General features: G+C 51.7%; 1 protein-coding gene across 1 annotated transcript; it reads left to right on the top strand.

The window, feature by feature from the left end:
- Positions 1–3375: 3375 nt before the first annotated feature.
- J4E92_003517 (uncharacterized protein) lies at positions 3376–4185 on the top strand (the record flags this gene model as incomplete). Its single annotated transcript, XM_051494914.1, has 1 exon — positions 3376–4185. One exon carries the CDS (start codon positions 3376–3378, stop codon positions 4183–4185), a length of 810 nt encoding a protein of 269 aa, XP_051355207.1.
- Positions 4186–16850: the final 12665 nt, after the last annotated feature.

The raw sequence follows: 16850 nt of genomic DNA, 5'->3' as shown, positions 1-16850 counted from the left end.
CTGCGAGAGAAGCCGGTAGGGGTGAGTGGTGCTGCGCTGTGAATCTGCGACGAGCGATTTCTTTTTGGTGGAGGGGCTTATCGATACGGTCTGGAATTATTCGCGGCGGCTCAAGCGTAAGCGGTGCCCAACAGCGCGAGAGGGTGAAAACCCCGGGTATCAAGCGTGGATGTAGAGACGCCCCAACGGAAGAGTGGAGAGTCTATACAATACAGGAAAACTGAAAAAGCGAGGGCAGATAGACGGAAGGGAGCGTGGAGGGGCGGCTTGTATATACGCGCGCTGGCTGCACTAAAATTGTTCAGATTCTGATTATTCCACCCACGGGTCTGCATGGTTTTCGCCCGCCCTAGTCCCCTTCGGCTCCCTGCATTCCTGATGTTCGCCGGATATACCTTCCTGCGCCCACACCGTATCTCTGCTTACCAGAGCACATGCCTAATTGGCTCACGCTGAAACATGGTAAAGGAAACTTGTCGACGCGACTCTGATGCGACAAACTCAAAAGCCCGAGAGGCTTCGAAACCTGGCTTGCGGTGTCGCACGCGTCTCGCCCAGTTACAACTAGACCCTGAGGCCCGAGCATCATATGCGTGTTCCTACTTTCACGCTCGTTGCTCCTCGTCGCATCCGTCACTTGTACCACAATTTCGTCTTTGAATACCCCAGAACACTGTCTGCAGGACTACTGCCGGAACAGCGTAAGGCACGCAAACACTAACGGCGTTAGCGCGCGAAAGTCTCAACAAAAGGATTGAGCGACTTACTAACAAAGTACCTGTAGCCGATGCTAGCAACGATAACTGCCGCAGGTACACAAGACCCTATCCACGAAACGAGGCATTGTATATGCTATCTCGATATCAGAGACCGCATGTTGGTAAGCAGAGGCTCAACGCTGCACATGGCTGTGAGGTGGAATAAATTCATGTGGTCAGCTGAACATACATATGCGGCAGGCGAATGTCGCAGCTCATATGCCAGTCCATAGGTGTCTTGCACTCCAAACATCACAACGATTTAGACGTTCTAGGACAGAATATGGCCAGAGTACTAGTCTACTTCAAAGGTTCGGTCTGCCTTTCCCCACTGTAGATAGCGATGCTGCCCTACCTACTGTCATTCACGCATCGGATACTTTGTCAAGGCCATATTGGGGTACACCGTGGTTGAGTATCAGAGGACATAGATTCCGCTCGTAGCATCCGCAACGGCCAGAGAAAGCACGAAATTGACATTTGTTGTTACAACATATTGCTTTGGGGCCTAGAAAATTATCAAGATTGATGCATCACATACAAAGCAATTAAGTATCGGTAAATCACAACTATACAAGGGCCGCTTTGGGACTACGTATACTGAGGTCTGCGCTTGGAGTTTACGATGCTTCCATGCTACAAAGAAGGGGAAAGGCTTATACAATGTTCCTTGGGAGTGCTGAATGCTCAAATCATGTATTTCATGTTGTAGCGGGCGCGTTACGAGTTTGATACAACGACCACGGTACTGCGGTGAAGCATCCAACAGCACTCCAGCGAACCGCCTCAAAGCTATCACAATCATCTCGCAGACCAAGGTACAAATTTCATAACCCGCCCAAACCAAGCCAAGAGTCTAGCGAAAGTCAAAGGCGCATCCTCTTCTTCGTTGATACTAGGCGCTACACGGGTGGCGACACACGCCCAGGCCGAGGTGAAAATCGAGACCGTCCAAGCTATGGCCGATTGCACAGATACTAACAGGTAACATGTGTCTGGAGGAGTCTACTCGATCACTTCGACAGTTAATGAGTGCCTGGATGAGGCTTGCGACCATATGACGATGCAGACCCGAAGGTGCCCTGGCACCCATCCAAGGGAAGAAGTGGACAGCTACCTCCACGAAGTAAATCTAGAAGAAAAAAAGCTAACAAGACCAAATTGCCTTAGCATCTGTTAAAGCTCGTGTCTTTGTTCTAATAGAGACTTTGGCGCACCTGTTCAGCTTTTCCTTTGTCTGAGGTACTGGAGGGTACCTAGGTAAGAGACGCGTCACGTGGAGACGACGCGACAGAAAAGGACGCTAGTGGTCAAATTTCCGCGCTATCGCGTCATCGTTCTTGCGCGCGTACTCTGCAACACAGCAGCCACCTCAAGAGCGGTTGCACCTCCCAACTTAGCTCAACGCGCTTTCGCTCAAGATCACATAATCTATCCAGGCTACCTACGATGAGCCTGGATCCAAGGGTCACGCCTCGCGACGGTCACAGAAGCATCGCATTGATGTAATGCGCGTGTCTTACGCGTTGCGCTCGCTCATTGTCTCCCAGAGAAGATGCCCTCATCTCATTCGCAGCTTCTATTCAATGTAGGAGGTTGCATACGATATCTCGATCGGCTGCGCGGAAGCCACACTTCTGATGAATGATATGCAAGAGCAGTTCAAGGATCGGAAAGTACCTGAAAGACACTCCGGATAGCTACCAAAGCATTTCCGGTGGCCTTTGGAACATTCACCGCATGCGCTTCGGTGGCTTAAGTTTTTCCATCGCGAGTCGAGGCGGCTACACTGCGAATTCCAGGGATTTACATCACCCTATCATCAGTTGTGACAGCTACAGGGCCGCCCATGGACACAGGTTTGTTCTTTCCTAACATCACCGTCAGCAGCAGTGGCAGTGGCATACGTACACGAGGCATCTGCTCACAAGCTCGGGTCATGTCTACTTCTGTCCTGACGCATCTCTTACACTCTGCATCATTATCAATCCATTGTCAACATCGTTACCTCAACACATCATTGTCTCACACTTCCACCATTGTTAGCATATCGCCCGTTACGGTTTCCAACTACCCACTCCGATCGTTTTCGACATCTCATTCGATACCGAATTTTCTAGCACTACGATAACCATCAATAATGGAGAACACATGGGGTATGCGGCCTGCATCGTTGGGAATGAACTGTTCAGCCGCGCCAGCAGCTTTCATGTGGTCGGATACGTGTCCTTTCGGCATGCAACAGTTCCAGGGATCAGTCAACGAGACACTTCCCACCCAGAGCCACGAACCCCTCGCCGATGTGCTTGAGGAAATCGGAATTGGAACCACAAACCGTTCCTATACAGTTCTAGACATCAAAGCATTCACAGATTCCCTTGGAGGCCGCCCGATTTACAATCGCCACATGCTTCGCAACGGTGGGTTACAATTGGCACGAGCTCGCCGTGACTTGCCGCTCATTTTCTTGGATTGCTATGGCAAACCAGTGAAGGCGATCCAGATACCTAAAGGGTATCTCAATGAAAAGTAAGTTCAACATCTACCTACACATCACACAAAGCGCTCAGCATAATAATGTATTGTCAGTCGAACTCTTGGGTTACAATACCACCCAATGCATGCGCTCACCGAGGGGTTCCAAGCTTGCCGTACCCGCGATATGGTCCCAGTTACCTGGAAAATCTATGAAAGCGCCAAAGAACATGCCGACAACGAAAAGCTTTCTAGAATGAGATGTCTCATGAGACGTTATCAAAAACACTGGGATGAGAGTGGCGCGCGCCAAATCTTGCTCGATCGCCTCCAAAATCTAAAACACACAGCTCGGATCACCAACATCGTCTGCATAGCTCTGGGAACTCTACAAGACGAAAAAGCATGGGGTGCCGGCCCGAGAGAACAGCATATCATGGCTTCTTTCCTTGCTCAAGAGCTCACACGGATGTACGAAGAGCAGGGTATGCCGCGCCAGGAACCTATCACGATAGTTGCCCAAGATCCTGCTTACACCGCTCTCGACCGTCAGCTCCTCTCCGAGCTGCCAGTACCGATCAAGACTGTACAGGACCCTAAGGGTTTCCTAGTCATAAACGAATCTTCGCTTGTCTTTTCAGTCAAACCAGTGGTACCAATCAAACAAATCATCGCGGATCTTGCAAGCGAAGCACCGGATGGCAAGGGTCCTGCTGCCATGTTTCTGGGCGACAACTACGTGGACATATCTTTGGGCGACTTGGACTCCGTCACGTACTACGCTAGGGACGAACGCGAATACTACGCCAACCCGGAGACATGGAGCTATGTGACAATGCTCGAGTCTTATATACCGGTCATGGCTCGGGAAGATTGGCCAACGGAGTACAGATGGCATGCGTATGGCAGCCACTGGCTTGCAGACCTGGCACTGTGGGCACGTGAAGAGTAGCTTCATGCTAGTATGCTCTTTGCTGAAGGTATATACGCACAACAACCAGTCCTGAGCGGGTATCATCACCCGTACTAAGGGTTCCACGTTAGCTTCAATCAATGCATATCGTTGTACTCCTATGTTCGGTCTCCACATCGGTGCATGATGACGTACCTTCCACTTTTTTATTTGCTTCTATCTGAGTGAGACGGCTCGCCAGTACTAGGTACGTACGTAATTGAACAATGATATTCGACATCTTACATTGCCTATTGAGACGAGCGTGCTACTTCTTCGCATTTGAATTGGTCGAGTTGCAGTGTCTCTATACATTGCTACGCACACTCATCAACGTAGCTTAGGCATAAAGCTATCCGTAGCTCAAAGATTACTAAGTTGGCAAGGCACTTAATAAGCTCTTGTGTTAACAATACTTCTCTTTTTAAAAGAACCTAATTATATAAGTATATATAAATTTTAGAAGTTATAAGTTACTTATTATAATAAGTTATTAAGTATACTATAAAATAAAGGTAATAGTTCTAAAGTATAACTTTACGTATATAATAACTATATAAGTTAGAAGTAGAGTATATAAAGTAACTACTTTAGCGTTATTATTACTTATATAATATATATATACTATAGTATTTTTTTCTACTTTTATTACTTTTAAAATCTTAATCTAACTATATATTTTTATTAATATTAAATACTACTAGCTTTTACTTACTAATATAGTAAAAGTAACCTACTACTAAGTAGCTATATAGACTAAGTATTATTAAAAAATACTTATAAATATAATTTTATACGCTTAATAAAGTATTAAGTTATATAAGTTTTATTTTAAGCGTCTACTTAGTACATAATATAATATAACTTATAATAAGTATATACTAATAGCGTATAAGTCTATACTAAGTAAGTAAATACTTTTTTTACGCTAAAATAGCTATAGTAAATATACTACTTATTTATTTATATTAGCTAAGTTACTAGCTCTTTAGAGTAGAAACTACTTTTCTTACTTAAAGTAATATTAGTAGTAATATAAAATAGTAGAGGTATACTAATGTACTTTTTACTTTTTATAAAGTATAAGTTAAGATATAAGTTAGTATTTAAGCTATTTTTTTAGATAGTAAAAATAAGTATAGAACTTTATACTAGAGTAAATAAAATATATTATAAAATATATAATTGTATAAGTAATAATAGCTGCAGGTAAGACACAAGGGGCACTTAATAAGACTGCAGTCGCAGCTTTGCTAAGAAGAAAGCTTCCCCCGCGTATGGATTAGAGCCTACCAATCTTATATTTCTCTATAGTGAAAATTCCTACCAGAGACATCCCCGCCAGGGACTTCATGTCAACTGCATCATTCGCTTTGTTCCCTGTCCCCAGCTTAGCCATACTCTCTGTGGAACGCATACACGCGAATGCGATGTTAGGTAACAGCGAAGACGTGATTATCTTACCTCTTCCGCTGTCGTTGGTGTGCCCGTGATTGCCGTTCTCATCCCACGTCGTGGATATCACTAGTCGAGACGTCTCAATTTGGGGTGTAAAATGCCAGCACGCACATAACGTACCAAATCATACACATACAAGCTATCACTCGCTGACGTGGCGTACATGGCACAGGTGACGTTGTTAGAAATGTCGTGTGCAATCGTAGGTGGCCAGAGAAAGTTGGGTATGAATGTAGTCACATATACATGAAACTGGGAAGCTCAACAGAGTGTAGCGATAGCGCTGTCTCGGTGGATTCATTTGGTACCGCGAGGGATGCGCATATCACGCTTCGTCATCTGGAATGGCATTCCTTGATTTTGTGGTCTTTCTATGATCAAGGGAAAGATTTTACTATCGAGCTCTGCTTAGTCTCCTTGAAGGTGCCCAAATATGCACTCTTAGCAGAATGTATCGAGAGACATACGATCGGCTGTGTTCTTGACCTAGGTCACTTCACATTGGCGTATCGACTGCGGAGTATTTCCCGTAAGCAACACCGCATACAGTCCAATTCGCCATCCGTATACGGCACAATACACCGCACTGGCATAGACACAGCCATACACCAACCCTTCACCCGAGCCACACACTGACTTCTCAGCCGTCACAACCACGTCACCACCCTCCATCACGACCAACCTTCTGCAAACGCCAGCCCCATCTTTGTACCCACGCGCGATCACCTCAGATCATAGATCCGCGCTAATCCCGCATCGCATCATCTTGCGACTGTCAAGAATCCTTCGCTTACCCTTGACAGCTCATTCTAACAACACACCGTCGCTTTTACTAACAAAATGCAGCAAGACTCATTGGCCGGTGGCAGAAATGAACGCACGGAAAATCGACGATGAGGAGACGAATAGCGAGCAGACTAGACAGAGAAGGCAGTCCTCGCTTGCGGCTTTAGTGTATGGCAAGCTTGCATTCGCGTGTGCATAAAGGCGCGCGTGAGCGACTGAGCGAGATGACTATATGGTACGGTGTACACCTAAGCGATTCGCCAGACAAACGAAAAGGTTGAGGTGAAGCGAATGTGCAGCGTACATATAAGGCGCGGCATTATTCCACGGAGACCCTTCCATCCGGCGTCACTGTACTGTAGAGCTTGGTGCACAGAATGGCACACGTCATACGAGCGTGGAGAGAGCAGCAGTGCAGAAGGGGCGGATCAACGGCGCATATGCGGAGAGAAAAGAAGAACCGCTGCCGGAACCAAGTTAGTAGTTAGTAGACTGGGGGCCTGCCATTATGACCCAAGCCTTTTGGCGAATTGGCGGGATATACGAGGTAAGAGATGCAGATGATAAGATTACCCTGGTATAGAGCGAGGGTGCGTGATGTGATGGGGGAAGGGAAGGGAGGGATGGGATTGCGGCGGCTCCGAGCTCGGGTAAGCTGGGGTGGCTGGCTGGGCTGCAGGATGTGTGCGGGAGTGCAATGAGTTATGCGTGCGTGCTCTTACTTCTACCAGGGGTGTGGTTTTCCCACGAATGACGTAGAAGGATTGCAGTGGCAGGTATATTGCTTGCCTTGCATTTCTGGTACAGTAACCAAGACCCCTTCCTCGTGTTCCGACCAAGATGTTGTTCCAGTATGATGTCGGTCACGTATCGGAAAGTGGGGGCTTCGGAGTGTCTTGATCTGGGACCTTGGTGATAGACGTTGTGGGCCCGTTCATGTCGTCATACTTGCCTCCGTTGCGGCATATCAAGTTTGGAGCACGCAGGCTGGCAGATCCCGCACTGGGTTCGGGTATCGACATGATCCAAGAAAGAAGCTAAACAGATATTGCGATGTACGTTACATCTCGTTCAACTTAGGCCCGCATACCACCCCCTTCCTTCGGCTGCAGGTAAACGTCGTCGGCGAAGTACCAATGTATCTGCGACGGTTTTCACGCACGGCACAGCAACTTACTGCATTGCTTGCGGAGCAGATCGTATCGCATGCATGCAGTCTGGCAGAGAAAAATAAAACCCATATTCCTGAGCGATCGAGATTGCACGGAGCTTACCAACATGGGGTAGGTCAAAGGAAGCAAGGACAAAGACCCATGCTATGATCCTCAGGCTGCATAAGCCCGACCGGTATTACATGGCCACCACACGTAAAAGCCCTTACCCGGAGTTGATGGAGATTAGGTTTAGATAGAGTGATGTCCACGTACACATTTGACTTGGGCGGTGCGGCTCCCGACAGCCAGGTCGATAAACGTGGATCTGCTGACAGTTTCACGTTGTTAAAGGACCGACAGACCGTGACAGTGATCTTGTGCCCCACCCTTGCTCACGGCAGTGTCGTTTGCTGCGCGCTGTTCGGCGATATGCAATGCAACACACCCAATATTCAGTTGCAGCAGTAGCTTCGGAGTATACTGTTGCAGCTGCATACACTGAAGCGCCTCGCAGTAATAACAGGGTCACTGGGTCATCAAACTGCGAAGCCTTTCGCGACCTTTTCGTCTTTGTCGCGGGGCCCGACATCCAAAACCCCGGCGCGGTTATGCCCTTACGTGTGATGACCTTTGCAGATTGGGATGTAGCGGGTGGGCTTCCGAATGCGAGATATGCGCGGGTGCCGACACACGAACTCGATCTCAGACGGACAGGCTGATCCGTAATCATTGGAAAGCACTTGGGATCTGCCCGCGGGACCGGGTCTCACGTGTGCTAGTCATTAGAAGCCGAAGTTCAAACGGAGATCGTGGGTTCGTGATTGACGTGTCGTGGGCCCCTCGGGCTAATCTTGCGGTGCATCCTTCGACTCCTTCACATCGTCGATGGGCTGCGCATTCGTGTCCCGCAGAGAGCTTCCTTCGGATAGACGTTGCGGAAAAAACAACATCAACGGTCACTAACGGCTTAGGCCACTGCTTCAGCATAATACCAGGTCTAGAGTCCAGCGCATTGACAGCGGCAAACTGGTGAGCTTGGTCCTGCGTTCATTATGCACCTGTGAATCGACCGCCGTGTGAACAAAACTCTCCTTGAGTACCCCCTGGCGCTATAATTGCGGATCATGTTGAGCATAGATCGGCGCCGATCGCGACTATGTGATCCTTCTGGAGCACTGCGAAGGGAGGAAGATTCCCAGTGGTGGAAATCATGTGGCGGGATACAGGCCGTATGCGGATGTCGGACCACTTTTCAGAAGCAAGCCTTGTGCTGCCGCGGGAGACTCTCAGCAGGTCACGTATTGACTCCTCACCCCGTCGCATTGCTGGCTTGAATAAGGAAGAAACGGGGTAACACTAGATGCGACTCCTCGAGATCTGACACTTGGAGTAGACCGGATACGGTGAGCAAGGCCGTGAGCGTGTAGCAGTAGCAGCGATCTCATGGTATCGCCGGTAGCGTTGTGATGGCGCCGACCAAACGATACTAACGTCCTGTCACGCAACGTTCACGAATAAACTCGCTGAGCGTCAGCCACGCGGAGGAGGGTGCGCTAACGATTTCTGCAATGACAGGGGAGTGAGGCAGGCCGACGCGGACGTTGGTGGGTCAGGCCGAGTCACTTGAACAGGGGCCTAGAAAAAGAAGCCTCAGGTATCCAGTCATGTCTGGAAGATATCGCTTTTCCACAATTTGAATCCACTATCGAGTATCGGCGGCCGCTGATACGCAACTGGTCCGGCTCGAAGGTTACATGAGCTTCACATTGCGAGCTCCACATGCCTTGTTTGATGTGGTCGTGCTTTTGCAGAGCCAGAGATGGTTAGCTGGTGAATGGCTTGAATGTCTTGCAGAAGTGGATCTCGAAGTTGAACGGCTGAAACAGCGGCACTGGACATATGGTTCCCCATACTGAATCAGCTTCTCCGTCTTCTGACGAGGGTCATTCTGACGAGGCAGGCATATCCGCGGCAGGTACCGCCGCAGCCATGAATGGAAGTCGTACCGAACACCTTGCTTATGGGGATTCATCGGCGGCGATGTGCATAGCATACGAATGGACGGTTAGATCGAAGGCGAAATAGAATTCACCCGTGATCCGGCAAAGACGGCATTGGTTGGCAGCCCCTCTGATCCGGCTGATCTGACACTTGGCCGCACGATATCCTGGTGAATCTCACTGTCAGCCGAGCCCACCTCGACGCGGTGATCAGGAATGATCTACGCGGTCCCTTGTCGTGGCGCAATGGATCCGGAAAACATGCTCAAAACGGTGGGAAGGGAACAGGGTGCGAGACACACAACTGGGCCGCTCATTTTCGCCGTCGACTCTTTGGGTTCCCTACTGCCCCATTCGGCCCGCTTGGTGGCTGCTGTTGTTGCTTCACCCGAACCCCTGTGTGCGGATTCAAAACAGCAACGAGGTTGGGGAGATTGAAGACAAAGTATGCTCGATTCCCGGGGACGCCTCAAAACACACCGCAGTGCTGTTTGACCACAGACACGACGTATTAGCCGTATTGCCAACATCGTCCAACTCCGCAAGGGGTTCTTGCAGCGCAAATTGCGCCCCGGTAACAGTGGCGCAAAGGATCGGACGTGATCTTCTGGTAGGTAGGCACCAGTTTGACCCATTGCATTGATGGCACCGCGATTGAAGGGTCGCGGATGGTGAATCTTATCATGTTAGAGGGTATCGAGAGATAATCTCCGTGTCTCCAGGAACTCTGAATCTGGACTGGACCCGAATTTGCTCGGAAGAAGAGTAGATGGTCATAATTTGCAGCGCAGTGCAAGAACAAGGCTCGATAGATGTGTCCGATGCAGCTCAGAGCAGACCATGTGTTCTTAACAATCCTGCGTACCGGGTACTGCTGGCCATCTCGCGATATCTCCAATCTGTCGGTTCCGCCTCATTCTGGTTGGGCTCATTTCTTTGCCTAATTTACACGAGTAAGCGCTGAGAGGAGTCAACCTGCCAGGGTATACCCTTACGAGTTCGAACCAAACCCACCGATGTATGCAACGAAGACGATTGCGGAGCCAGTTGTCCGGGTAGTTGCTCAAAGCTCGTGCATGACGTTCTGCCTTCATCTTCTGGTGAGGCATTCCAAAAACATACCCACCTAAGAGTTTCTGCTGCAGACTAACTATAGCTGCTCGCTTTACAATAAACGGTGAGTTGTTCCGTGATGTCTGGAATGATGAACATGGTTGTTGCTCGTAGCGAGAGCGCGTGGCTGCGTCATGGCTTAAAGTGCAAGTTCGCATAGCCCTCGTCTGAGCATCACACGATGTGGACGCTGGACGAATCCCGGCAGTTCGATGTAATATTTTTGTCGGTCAGGGCCAATGAGACGCCTGACGATGAGAACAGCCTTGCAATCTTCGGGCTTATCCAGCTTGGGCGCTTTAGCCGGAGAAACCCTGGAGAGCGTCATGCATGGAGCAGACGGGGGTGCGACGTACAGGGGCCAGGCCAAAGCTGCTTCCACTGACCCATGGAACGCAGCGGGTATCTGATACAACCACGTTCGCACTGCGATATGCTGTGAAATTGAGGACGGTGTCGGGTTTTGGGAAGAGGTGTTGGAAGACACGGGGAAGCTTCGGGTAAGAAGGTGGGTGACATGCCGCTGGGTTGCCGATTCGTGAAAATGAAACGCCGAGACGATCGCTCGGAAAGCACTAGGGAGGCTCCTTGCAGTAAGCGTGTTCCCGCTGATGATGGATCATGATGCGGTCCAAGTATCGGTATCCCTGCCAGTCCCGCGCTCCCTGAGACCGGACGCAGCGTCCCTGGGTGGTGGTCTTCCGGGAGATCATGCACCCTGTTCAGCGTTCGCATTCTGCCATGCAGATACGCAGTTTTTGTTGCTGGAGACTGGCCATCGATCAAAATTATGTTCTGCATGGTGGTGCAGCTGTTCAGATTTGACAGATTGTGAAGTGCGCACCATGACATCTGATGTAGACTGCGAATGAGGTATCCAGGACGGTGGTAATGTGATGTGCAAGACGCCCGGCACTCGCGCAGGCCTAAGCGATGAAATTCCCAAATTCCATCAACGGAAGCCCTGAGGTCACGTCTGTGCCCATTTCTCTAGACCGGCAGCACCAATAGAGTGGGATGCCACGGTCGCTCACGTCTGCGTCGGTGGTGGTACACACGATAGCCCTGCAAGTCTTGTGCTTCGATTGTTCTAGCGAAGAGAAGAGCCACGAGGTCGTGTTGCACCGAGCTGGGAAGATGCTGTGCGACGCCGGAACGCATCATGCTCCTGACGACGACGCAGTAAAGAAATTGCACGGTAACCGCAGTCTTCCTTTTGAGCACTAGACACTAGACACTCGGCTTGGGTTGCTAGATCTGCGGCGCCTCGTGGTGGACGATACATAAGCACGCGGTGGCAGGCTGCGGTGGCATCTCACTCGCGCGCAGCTTGTTTCTCGAAGGCGCTCCTAAGCATGGCAGAGGGCAGCGTGGTTGGATGGCGGGAGGTCGGCTAGAGTAGTGAGCAGATGGTGACAGCCAACGTGGCCCCCGGGATTAGCTGCATGCGCTTGTCGCTGATCGACCCGCCTCTTTCGACGAGATCCTCCACAGACGAACGAGGCCAAGACATGGGATAACGCCGCCATCCCGCCCTGGCGGCGCCGCAGAGACGTCGCGTGCTGGGGTCGGAGACTGTCGCTGCAAAGAGGCAACAGCCGTCGAGCCGTCGTTCTGACGTCCCGCGCTTGCCTTTTTGCTGAAACCAATCTGTCGCTGGCACACGGCCTAACCTGCTAGCTGGAGCAAGCAAACATGCGGTGAGCGTTCTCGATGCAGCGTGCTGGGACATGTACTGGAGAAGGTAATGAGTGAGGTTGGGACGAGTCAGTCCCGTGACTGCCCGTCGAGTTCGCCCGTCATGGCGGTGACGGTGGTTAGACAGCTGTGTACGACCGCGCACCACCAGACGTGCCAGAAAGTCGACCGCCTCCAATAATTGCCAGCAAATCATCCCGCGCGCGATGCTTCGCTTCACCCAGCGCGGCTGCAGCCATGTGCATCACTGCAGGCGGACCCTCTCTAATGCGGGATCAGATTTTTAGGAAATGCAGTCGTAACAATGGTCAAGGCATCGCCTGGTGGGTAGGACTAGACAGCTTCTGCTGCACGAGGCGCTTGGCTCGCTTCCGCAGTGACTTGCCTCGAGCCAAACGCCCCCGGGACGATACGGTGCTATCGTCTAGTTGACTGCCATGGCTTGCGACGGTGCCCTTTCACGAGGGCGGCATGAGGTGGGTGGACAGTGGTGGCTTCTTTAAAGTGTGCCAAAGGCGCAGCACCGAGACTCGCACGTCTCATCGTTGTCTCTTTCCGAAGGCCAGCATCGCAGCCGTTCCCAAGCCTCACCCCCTGCGTAATCCTTCGTCAGCGCGATCCGTATTGTCTCGCCGCCGCTCCCAGAGATACAGGCCGCGGTGGATCTCTCGACTGCTGGACAGCACGTCGGCAGTGCGCTCTGGAGTCTGGCAGGAGTACCGATCGGTGCAGCCCCAGCGCCCGTGCAGCCAGGACCCTTTGCATCGTCAACCCAAGCGCCGTTGGAGGCCAGCTGGCAGGACGCAGCAGTCGGCGACGTGCGGCCTGAGTCGTCATCTGGCGGCAGCAGCGTGAGAGGAATCGGCGAGGGTTGTTCCGCCCCGTTGGGAACGTCGCGGGCATTCACTCGATCCCAGCGGCTCTGCAGCTTACTTGCTTCCGACAAGCCCACGAGGATTCTCCTCAGGTATCTCCTGGAACGGTCGATCTGCAGTGCAGAGTGGCCTGTCCTAGCACCGCGGCCAGGGCCCCTGCCGTGGCTGTCCCAAAAGCGCTGTTGCGCCGGTGCAGCGTCGATTGGCACGTCTGGGATGCGTGGGCGGATCGCTCGGCCAAGGCATTACTACGGGGCGTGCACATCTTCACTCTAAACCTCGTCCGTCTGTCATCTGCATTGCCGTTGCAAGGGACTGAGCGTCTCGGGCTAACTCGAGTGGGACGTGGGCTTTTTGACAACGGTCCGCCGCCTCATCGCCCGCTCAAACGCAATTTGGACAGGGAACGACAGGCCCACTGACGACGCTACGGTGCGAACGGGCTTCGTGCTGAATCTCGCCAATCCCCTCGACACCGTACTTGAATGCTGCAGGCCCGAATTCCTGGCTCTACATCTGCTTGTACCCGTCGCCTTGACTACTCTCCATCTCGTCATCATCCACCTCCCTTCATCCACCTCCCTTCACCCACTCCTCTCTCTCTTGTTACGCAGCCACTGCTGTGACCCGTGACAACCACCTCCTCCATGGCAATGCATCTCGCCAGTATGGTACACGGCAGCGTTAGGGAGCGCGAGTCGTTCCAGCACCCGGCCTACTTCCAGCAGTCGCAACCTCGCGCCTTCCCCATGTCGGGTGTTGCCGCCTCCTCATATCCCGTGCATACTCCATCTCAACCTCAGGTCGAGCAGCAGTACCGCCAGCAACAACAGCAGCAACATCAGCACCAACAATACACACATCAACCACAACAGCAGCAGCAACGGCCGCAATCGCCGCCCTCACCACCAGCAGAGGAGAAGAAGCCTTCACTGCCTTCTATCTCAAGTCTCCTCGAGTTTGCTGGGAACGACAAGGCTGCTTCCGAGACAGGTAGGCGCCAACCACTGCACCTTCTCTCACTTCCATACTGACTCATCGCAGCTTCCCAAAGTCCTCAGTCACAGCACCGCCAGTCGTCATCGCCGCAACTAAGGCAAGCACAGCAGGGAGGGGCAGGAGCCATGCAGCAACCGTCACAAACCGTCTACGCTCAAGTGCCTGCGCCGAGCAACCCCAGGATGACACTGCCTCCGACACCGCCAATGCACCCAGACGTGGCACACGACGGTACCCAGTCTCCCTCCGCTGCATCAAACCACTCTGCTGCATCCGCGCCCTACTTCGTCGGCGGCTCGCTCAACAACATGGAGCCGCACCAGCAGCGCCAGTCCTTCTCATCGATGCCTCCAATGAAGCGCGATTCGCTGCAGTCGCACTCCATGTCTCCCTACAGTACCTCCATCTATGGCCAGTCGCCGTATCAGTCATCACCAGGCGCTGCCTCTACAACTTCATTCTACTCGCCTGAGCAGCACTCTTACAACAGCACTGCCATGTATGCGCAGCGCCCGCTTCCTTCCAACTTCCAGCCACACTCGATACCCCTGCCGGCTCCTGTGCCCAGCCCGGCTTCGAACGGCTCCAACCCATGGCAACACCACCACTACATTAGCACCTCTAGCCAGTCTCAGTTTCCCCAGTCTCAGGATCGGTACATCTGCTCGACTTGCAACAAGGCCTTCTCGCGGCCAAGCAGCCTGCGCATCCACAGTCACAGTCACACAGGCGAGAAGCCCTACAAGTGCCCGCAGCCTGGATGTGGCAAAGCGTTCAGCGTGCGCAGCAACATGAAGCGACACGAGCGAGGTTGCCACGCGGCTTCCAGTACCACCCTGACGACATAACGAGCTAAGAGCCCTCACCAACTGTCTCACGCAATCGGCCTGACAAGCCTCGACCTACCATGTAGTGGTCCCACCCACGAAATGCTTTGTTCAGCCGCATCTTGCCAACGATACCACTTTCACGCATCGGCGTTTCGGGCGCTTCCCATCTTGTCATGCATTTCACCGGAGTTTCTTTCTCGTGTCACCAACGATATCCTATATCGCTACTACTGCGATAATGTACGCTACCTTCAGTCAACTTTAGTTTCTAGTCCGGTCAGCTGTTTGCTATCGCATCAAGGCGCATGGCATTAGTCCAACAAGCCGCCCTTATTTTCTTGTATTATAGTAGGGATCCTGCATGAGCGAATTCAATGCTCCACCATGCGCCAAAACCGATCAAATCAATACTGTCTACGAAATCCAGTTACTTTCATGCTATTGCCTGTGTTGTTGTGGATTCATTGAGCGAAACGATGTTTCGCATTGCATGTCAGTCGCCTTCTAAACCTAGTGGAAACCGGACACGTCAGAGCCACACTTGACACTTACGACACGTCGAGCGCGCATAGATCGTTCCTGACGGGTTATCCATGTCGTTGTCTTCGCGTAACAATTAATCCGTATGCGAGAGGCAGTCGCCATCGGTCGCCATCACTTCCAAGCTGCTTGCCCACGCTTCCAACCCGGCAAGACCCACGGTAGTTGATACATCTCCGGGATTACCGCATGTTCCTGGACTATATTCGAGCAGTCATAACGATTTTCTGGATTCCTGCAGATCGTTGGAGTCACTGGGGCATCTCCCGTGTCAATCTTACGTTGGATGCTTATTGCACTGCATTATGATCAGGGCTCAAGTTCAAGGAGACATTTACCCGTCCACTCTTTCCCGGATAGGTCATATCGTTCTGTAAACGACATCTGTGGACCCCAAAACGGTTGTCCATGAAGCCAAGTCCGGACTATCGAACCATTCCGCCTCGCCACGGTCTATATGGATAAAAATATGCATTCGCTCAGAGGCACGTCTTCCCGAGTCCATTACCGTGTCGATCAGTGAATCCCACTCTGGAACGAAGTGAGTGTGCTGAAGGTGTACACGGAGTCAACTGTCATGCGCCGTCAGTTAGGAGACGTGGAGGCGATACTGTGCCACTGACTCTGAGCCAGGCCATGTCCTCTCCGATTATCGACTGATTTTTAGGGAACAAATTTCTCCGTAATGCAAAAGTCCGCATTCTACTCTAAACGTGGTTGCCAAACGTCGCTTATGCTTGCATGCTGCTGCTTCTTCTATACTGAGCCGTTTGTTCAGAGCTCAATGGCATGACCTCAACAACGCCCAGCGCAGGTCCGATGTTCGGCTGCAGCATACAGCGGTTATTCGGGATCGCATGTGGCTTGCCAACATAGTCTGGCCCCATCCTCCCGCAGGCGTTCCAGCACATGAACGCATGAGCTTTGAGTGACGATCGTCACTTAACTATTCTCCGAACCCCGGGTCTCTCATCAAACCATGTGGGATATCACGGAATAACAAAGTCGTGCTTTCAATAATACTGAAACCAGCATTGCGGCGCCAATCGTAACGGTAACGGCTCGTTAACCAAACTCGTCATGCGGGCTCTCCACCCAGGGGCCGACGTCAACATTGAGTGAGGTCGGTTGCGTGTGGCTCACTGGCTGCCGTCAAAAGGAAAACAAATGGTCTGATTCCAGACCCCTGTCCACTCGTCTATCCGTTTGGCG

This window comes from Alternaria infectoria (genome assembly GCF_024043175.1).
Source record: "Alternaria infectoria strain BMP 0036 chromosome Unknown scaffold_4, whole genome shotgun sequence".
In the NCBI taxonomy this organism is placed as follows: domain Eukaryota; kingdom Fungi; phylum Ascomycota; class Dothideomycetes; order Pleosporales; family Pleosporaceae; genus Alternaria; species Alternaria infectoria.
Note: the sequence above shows the minus strand (reverse complement) of the source record. Positions and strands in the feature narration are given on the sequence as shown.